General features: G+C 29.7%; 1 protein-coding gene across 1 annotated transcript; it reads right to left on the minus strand.

The window, feature by feature from the left end:
- Positions 1-2,840: 2,840 nt before the first annotated feature.
- Positions 2,841-3,956, minus strand: LOC125868897 (F-box/kelch-repeat protein At3g23880-like). Its single transcript, XM_049549463.1, has one exon. The coding sequence runs from the start codon at positions 3,954-3,956 to the stop codon at positions 2,841-2,843; it is 1,116 nt and encodes a 371-aa protein (XP_049405420.1).
- Between the last annotated feature and the right edge of the window lie 5,019 nt (positions 3,957-8,975).

An 8,975-nucleotide genomic window follows, 5' to 3' on the forward strand; every position in this document is an offset into this window, starting at 1 on the left:
GAAACCATGCATGTTAGGCCCGTGCTGTGCACGGGCTATGCCCTTCTAGTATATATATACAAGACAAATATATTCATAAATAGCCAATTATAGTTTTTCTAAATTAGTAATAAAAAAAAGATATAGACATGAGAAAGAAAAATGAGCAATAACCCATTGACACATCAATCAATACAAATAAAAACTTCATTGCGACACTTAATTCAAACTCACTTGGCCGATAAGTTCTTCAAATGAAAACAATTGTAGAGTGCTTAATATTTTGGAAAAATTCACCTAATTAGAAAAATATTTCTACTAAAGTCCATTATATTTTTAAATAATTATATAATCTCTTTTATCGTTCTTTGTCTCTCCCGCTCTCCCTTCTTACTGCTCAATCATGATGATACTTAGAAGCAATTGATAAATGTATCAAAGCATATATTAAGATCAAATACATGAATTTATCGGTCTATATTTTGATATCAATCAGATATACCTTCTGTTAGTGAATCTTCAAAAATAAATAATTAAAATTGGATTAATTAATCAATGGAAAATTAATCTATATTAAAAATAGTAACCGAGTAACAAACATTAATCGCCACAATGTAATTAATTAATTAGTTGAATTTCCAAAAAATTTATCCTTCTTGTTTTTTTTTTTTTTGATGAAAAATAATAAAGAAACAAAGAGTCTATAAAGGTAAAATTAATGAATTGTCAAATCAAATTGAATTAGTTAATTTATATATTCTAAATGAATGGCATAATTATAACAAGTTAATATCTAGAGTTTACTTTTTTCTTCTCTTTTCATTGTCATGAAAAAAAATAGTATAACTATAACAACTTTTCTGAATTAAATTAAATTATTGAGTAAACTATCACCTTTGATCTTTCAATCATAAATCCTTTAAACTCACTCTTAGTAATACACTCTTGGAGAATTGTTACATATAGTGTGAGCCATCTACACTCTGTAGACCGTGAGAATTCTACTGTTGAGGTGTGTTATCATTTCATATTTCACTATTATTTTACTATTACTCAAACTTTGAGCTATTTCATATATCATAGACATTTTATCTTTGTCCTTCTGGTGTAATCTGTATATTCCATGCCTCTAATGAGGCAAGCACATCTTCGCGTATTACACTTTACAACTATTGTAGGCAATGCCTTCTAGATTTATGATAGTATTTTGTATCAACGTTCAATAAGACAAATGTAGAGAATAGACATCTATCCTTAGACCCATTTCGAGGATTTGAAGTCCATAAAACAGAACACTTCAAGATGTCATGACAATGAAAAAAGAAAGAAAAAAGAGAACTCTACTTACTTTTAATATTGACTTGTTATAGTTATACCATTAATTTAGAATAAATTATCTAATCAAATTCGATTTGCCAATTCATTAATTTTACCTTTATCGACACATTGCTTCTTTAATATTTTTCATCTAAAAAAAGAAAAGAAAAATAAGGGTAAAGATTTAGAAATTCAACTAATTAATTCATTACATTGTGGCGATTAATATTTTTTACTCGGCTATTGTCTTTAATATAGATTACTCATTTACTCATAACCAAATATGTCTATGCACATCTATCTATCTATCTCTCTCTCTCTCGCTCTCTCTCTATATATATATATGAAATCAACAAAAAGGCATTTAGTTGATAGTTTGGTTAAATCGATCAGAAATATCTTTTTTTCTAAATAAAAATCAATAGTTTTTTCTTTTAAAATACTTTTTTAAAACTAATAATTTTTTAATTAAAAATATATTTATACTACTTCAAATAGGACAATACTTTTTTAAAACTAATATTTTTTTAATTAAAAAAAAATATTTATACTCCTTCAAATAGGACAATAGTGTCATGTGAAGTAAGCTAATGTAAAGGACTAGTCAAATTTAGATGACTCTGAAGTTGTCCAAACAAAATTACACGCAATAATCTCATATTGCACCTAATTAAATCGGTACAAGCTAGAATGAACCATAAATAAATAACATGTAAATGTTATATATTGAATATGCTTAAACTTCTTATTGAAATTTAATATCTGGACACCATTTTTGTCAAATAACGACTGAGATGAAGCTCACTATTCCCTTGTCGTTTAATTGTTACTAAGCTCTCTTTATAATAGTAAACCCCACAACCCTTACACTTTAGAACTAGTCAAAGCCAATGTGACTAATTCTTCTATGATTCTTTGGTATTATAAACAAATAGTAATAATTTTCATATTAACAATGTTAAGCATGCATTGTTTGATTGTGTTAAATAAAAATGAATTATGCACAAACACTAAAGTATTTACATAAAAATTAGGTAAAAAGAAATCCAAACCATAATCAAACAAGTTATCATTTGAGTTTTGACCTGATGGAAGAGGAAACACTTACACTGGTCCTAATGTCTGAAAAATGTACAAAGAACCATTATACTCATGTTACTAATATCTTGACTATTGAGTGAACTAACTAAGACGGTTAACAAGTATTGTATTACGCAACAACACACATTCTCAGTCCAACAAGCCAAAACAATGGAATCACAGCTGCCTCAGCGACTGTTTTCACATTAACAATGCAAGAGTAGTTATAAGGAAAATAAAAGGTAATTTTATGTCTAACAATGTCAATAACCGATGCAACATTAATTAAAATACATTTCACTTTCATAAAAATTAATGATATTAAAATGCTCACAATCACCAACAACTTAAGAGTATAAAAACACACGATAATCTCATATTGCACCTAATTAAAGCTAGAAAGAACCATAAATAAATAACATGTAGTAAATGTTATCCAATATGCTTAAAGCTCTTATTGAAATTTAATATTTGTTTACCATTTTTGTCAAACAACGACTAAGATGGAGCTCACTATTCCCTTGTCGTTTAATTGTTACTAAGCTCTCTTTATAATAGTAAACCCCACAGCCACCACGCTTTGGATTCGACTTCAGGCCCGGATGACGATATTCAAAAAGCCTCGTCTTGTTTGTCCTAACATTATATGAGACCAGCCGGGAACTTTTAGTTACCAAAATAAAAGAGTTGTCATAAAATGACTTAATAGGCGTAGTGAGATGAATGGTCACAAGTTTGTTCCAAACGCCTGGTTGTATCATTACCCATACATCATGAACAAACCCCTCGACAAAGTTCAAGATGCCAACGGAGTCACCAAGCAACATCAGATCTGCCGACCAACTATAATCCTCGTTACCAGGTGGTGGCCCTTCCATCTTTACAAACACCTCATTCCCAAAGTCAAATGAAAGAATCCTACATTTATTATTCTTCTCCTTTAACAACCAATAATAAGATCCATTCAGATAATCAGCAGTATTATAAAAGTTTTCTTGACACATCATAGAATTTTCATGTACGTCTGTGTTATGTTCAAATATTTTCCATGAATCCCTAGAACATGAGTAGATCGTTGCATATTCTTCAATTTGATTATAGTAAAGCACTTTATAATCCTTAGTCATAGGCTCTAATCCGAACACTAAATGACGACCAACTGCAAAAGATTCAAAGCTAATTGCGGCGGCAGGGAGGTGTCTCACCTCTCTGTTAGCTGGATTCCATAATGCACACAAAATGTCATTACCAATTTGTCTTTCTAAGAAAAACACACCATCAATAGAACCTAACAAGTTGGTAATATTATCTCCAAGCCTTTGGAAATTTTGTTCATCTATACCCTTATCGGAAACCAAAGTGACGGTAGGGGCATCATCGGCTGCACCATAATCATAAATCAAGTGTTGTGGAGGCTTCTTCTTCTTACTTAAATTCAAGTGGTCTATAGTGAAGCTAGGGTTATTGATAAGACTTCCCCAATTTTTGCATACACATTTGAATCTTAGCAACGATTTCACAGGCAAACTCAATAGAATCTCTCTTAATGATTCTTCAGAAAAAGTCCTACGCGTAGCCATTGTAGTACCACACAAGAAAAAATCCCCCAAAAGAAATGAGCTATTATTCCAAAATCAAACAGATCTAAACACACCTTTGATAGGAAGCCTCGAGTTGTTTGATGAAGAATTCCCTGAGTGATCGAAAAGAATTTTGCAGTTAATTTGGCTCCACCGGTGATGGACCTTACGGCAGTTTGGTGGTGGTTGAACGGTGGAGATACGACGGTAATTGGAAGAGGAATGAAGCAAAGGTTGTTTAGACAATTGGGAGAAGATTTATACGCAAAATCAGAGTCTGCACATGTTACTTTTTGGGAAATTTTAATTAAAATTTTTATGTTACAAATCAATTTTGGAAAATTAATCAAAAATTTTAGGAAAAAATATATCATATTTACTAATTTCATTTAAGGAGAAAAGGTCAAAATGATCATAAATAAGTTAATATTTTCCCCATTTTATTCTCATTTCACAACTGAACAAATATATTCATAAATGATCAATTATAACTTTTCTAGATTAATAATAATAAAAAATATAGGCAAAAAGAGAAACAAGGGGTAAATGAGCATTAACCCATTGGGATATAAATCAAATCAATACAAATAAAAACTTTATTGGAACACTTCTAAAATTAAACAAAATATTGTTAAAAAAATATATAGTTATGGTGATTTGACAAAAAATTTCAAGCTTTTCCAACAAGAAAAACTTAATTCAAACTTACTATTTTGTTATAGTATAAAATTTAAATTTTTTTTTGTTATTCGTAATTCAAAATCTATTTTTTTGTTATAGTATAAAATTTAGAAAATACCAGTATATAACAAATCATATATATTAACTTGTTACACCATTCATCATTTAGAATAAATTGTTCAATTTGACAAATCATTACTATTAAATTAAAGGGTATTATATATGACGTTCAACTTGTACAATCTTTACTTATAATAGCAGCCCATCAAATCTATTATATATTCAAATCTTTCTTCTCAAATGATCAGAGACATTACGGTTGATGATTTTTCGGACCCATTTTACCCTTCTCTAATATTTTAAGCATATCTTTCAGTCGTCTCGCAAATGTTATCGCCCCATTAAAATATTCAACATCTGGGACAATTTTTTATATGCAATACCCACTCATGCTTCCATAAGTTTTCGTCAGTTCAGCGATCCTCCAAAGAAGGCCAATACAACCCCAAGAAATTCTTTAGGCTCCTGTCATTTAACCATTGTATATAATATAATAGTATTAGATATATATAGAAATAATAAAATTAATAATTATACATGCACATGTCGTACCACTTTTTCGACCGTCTTTGGACTTGGAGGAACAGTACACGTAAAAGGAGTGTGACCTGTAGCATTCCCCGGCCAAAGGCCATGGATTGAGAAATCCGACATTTCTACGGAGGGCTTGCACGGTTTATCTGGCCTCCCACAAAAGGTAGGAAGCCATTGCATAATCATCTGCATATGATGGTAATTAGTTATTGGTGGTTGAGTAATTACTTCAGACGATGCACTCACAATTATTATTATTATTATAACAATAGCAAACAACATTAAGTACGACTCCAATATAATGATTCTTTTAGGTTATAACAATAAATAATTTTAGGTTCTAACAATTTATTAAAAATAGTTTTTTAAGTAATTGTAAAAAATCAATTTTGAAAAAATAAAAAGAATAAAAAATTGATTTTGAAAAAGATAAAAAAACAGATAAAGATGTATTAACTAGTTTTGAATTCATTGATGACAATTGTTAATTGACATAAATTTAGGAGATTCAAACAAATTAGTAATACTTATTTTCCTTATTTCACTTAAATCTGTTAACATTAATTTAAAAAAATCAGATTTTATTCATTTTGTTCAAACATTTCTCTCTCTTTGTTTTTTTTTTTACAAAATTTGGCGTCACTCACAAGTAGATTCAAATTTTTTAGGTTGAATAATCTCCATTTTGTTGTAATGGACGCGTCTTATCTATATTAATTAAACATGGTGGTAGATGGGATCGTTCTGGTTAGTATTCTTTACGATTTATTGTTTGTATTTGTATATTACTGAAATGTAAAAAAAAAAAAACAATGAAACTGTAAATGACATTTTCTGATTTTGTTTATGTATGCTAGATTTAAGTTGTGATGTTTTTTGTATGAACATTATTTTGTTCATAATATGTAATCATTTTTGTGAATCTCATATAATGTTAGGACAAACAAGATGAGACTTTTTGAATTTCGTCATCCGGGCCTGAAGTCAGATCCAAAGTGTGGTGGTTGTGGGATTTACTATTATAAAGAGAGCTTAGTAACAATAAAACGACAAGGGAATAGTGAGCTCCATCTCAGTCGTTGTTTGACAAAAGTGTCGGCCAGATATTAAATTTCAATAAGAGCTTTAAGCATATTGGATAACATTTACTACATGTTATTTATTTATGGTTCATTCTAGCTTTAATTATGTGCAATATGAGATTATCGTGTGTAATAGTAGTGTTTTTATACTCTTAAGTTGTTGGTGATTGTGAGCATTTTAATTTTTATTAAAGTGGCTCATCCTAAGTGTCTTTTAATTAATGTTGCATCTGTTATTGACATTGTCAGACATAAAATTACCTTTTATTTTCCTTATAACTCCTGCATTGTTAATGTGAAGACAGTGGTCGAGGCAGCTGGGATTCCATTGTTTTGGCTTGTTGGATTGAGAATGTGTGTTGTTGCGCGTATGTCCATATAGGATTGAGAATGTGTGTTGTTGCGCGTATGCCCATATAGAAATGAGAATGTGTGTTGTTGTGCATATGCCCGTATAGAAATGAGAATGTGTGTTGTTGTGCATATGCCCATATAGGACTGAAAATGCATGTGTGTTGTTGCACGTACTGAGAATGTGTGTTGTTGTGCATATGCCCATATAGAAATGAGAATGTGTGTTGTTGTGTGTATGCCCATATAGGACTGAGAATGTGTGTTGTTGGGTTTGACTAATACTAACTTGTAATGAACAAAAATAAGTAAATGATGACTTAAATATTTATTTACTAAAAAATACAAATATTTTATATCCCACTTCATACTAAGTGGAAAATGATAGCAGTAGCCCCAAAATCTATTATTATACCAACTTTAATAACATTGTATCGAGTATGATTACGTTTAAGAAATTGTCTTTATTCGATATGCATACACTAATGTGTTATGTCACATGATCACAAATTCCGTGAGAATTCATAGCTTTTCAATCCAAGTGCATCTTGTAGGGATCATTATCTCAATCGGCAAATTATAGGTTGAGAAACTTCACTATAGCATCAAGCGTACTATTTTTTGTATATTATATTGTAAATAATTGTTGTTGTTGCACATAACAGCTAGGGCTTCCTTGCGATTGTATAAATATGTTGTCATTTTCCTGCACAATGTAAATAGAAACAATTATAGTGTACGTGATGATGACAATTATTCAATTAAAAAAAAATATTCTCTACTATGAGTATTTGTTTGTAATAAATAAAAACTTCCCTTGATGTACGACGTCGTTATATATATATATATATATATATATATATAAAAGTAAGTATATCATCCATAACATAATAATATTTTAAAGGAACGTAGACTCATCCACAACATAATATATGGAGTAATAATATCGTTTTAAAAGGAACATAGACGACAGAAATGATATATATTAGCTACTCTCCGATAAGCAAGCTTCCTTGATCAGTGATAAATTGTCTGAAAATAAAAGAAAATAATAATTAATTAATTAGATGCATGCAATTAGGGAGGGTATTCCTTGATCAGTGATAAATTTATTTGTTTCCCTCGTTCTCCCTTCTTACTGCTCGATCATGATGATACTTAGAAGCAATTAATAAATGTATCAATGCATATATTGAGACCAAATACATGAATTTATCGGTCTATATTTTGATATCAATAAGATACATATGAAACACGCTTGAAAGACCGCTGAATTTAAGAATTTCCGTTAACGGTCAATAATAAGATCCATTCAAATAATTAGTAGTGATAAATAAGCATTCTTGAGAATCAGTTTCGTCTAGGCTATGTTTGAATATTTTCAATGAATCCCTAGAACATGAGTAGAATGCAGATCAATTAACTAGTATAGTACTAACATGACTTTATTCAAAAATTATTCTTTTGGCAAATTGCTCACATTTCTTACTTATTTATTTCCTTCTCTTTAGAGCTATTATTTTTTTTTTAGATCTACATGACTAAAATGTAGAATATAACTAAGTATTAATAAAATCAGTGAGACTAATTAATGTGGTACAAAATCTACTATACTAGTATAAATAACAATTACCATTAAGTTAAAGGACTACAATTTTAAATGGCGAACTTTTCATTTATTTATTAATTTTTTATTTTTTTTGCGTGTTCTTGAATGGAAATATCGAGGCTGTATTGGTATGGATACCAATGATAATGGCAGGGATTTTCTCGAATATTCAATCAGGAAAGTTTTACTTAGATCGTCTGTAAAGTAATTATTTAGGTTCAAATCCGTCTGCAAAAATAGGTACACTCTTATCAAAAACTCTAGTTTTATTCGGGAACATTTGAATTTTAACAAGAACAATCCCCCCATAACTCTTTAATTATGACTAAAGTATTTACATCAAAAAATTAGGTAAAAAGAAATCCAAACCCTTTGGGTTATAAAAGAGATATGTAAACTTGAATGCATGCTATATAGAGTATGATACTAATACTAATTGCCTAAAAATAATGAATGTAACTAATTCTCATTCTGAAAGCAACGACTGCATTACATACCCAATAACATAGTGGGGTTGGTGAATTCTTGAATATAAGTGATCGTCAATCAATAACATTCTTTCTTTTCTTTTTTTAGATGAAAAATAATAAAGAAGTAAGATGTCGATTAGACAAGTTACTGTAGATGAATGAGATAACAAGTTAATATTAAAAGTGGCTAGAATTTTCCTTTTACTTCTCTTTTCAGCTGCCTCGACGACTA

This window comes from Solanum stenotomum, chromosome 6 (genome assembly GCF_019186545.1).
Source record: "Solanum stenotomum isolate F172 chromosome 6, ASM1918654v1, whole genome shotgun sequence".
NCBI classification, from domain to species: Eukaryota; Viridiplantae; Streptophyta; class Magnoliopsida; order Solanales; family Solanaceae; genus Solanum; species Solanum stenotomum.

Coding starts and splice junctions, on each gene's coding strand:
- LOC125868897 (XM_049549463.1), bottom strand. CDS start 3,956: ATGGCTACGCGTAGGACTTTTTCTGAAGAATCATTAAGAGAGATTCTA.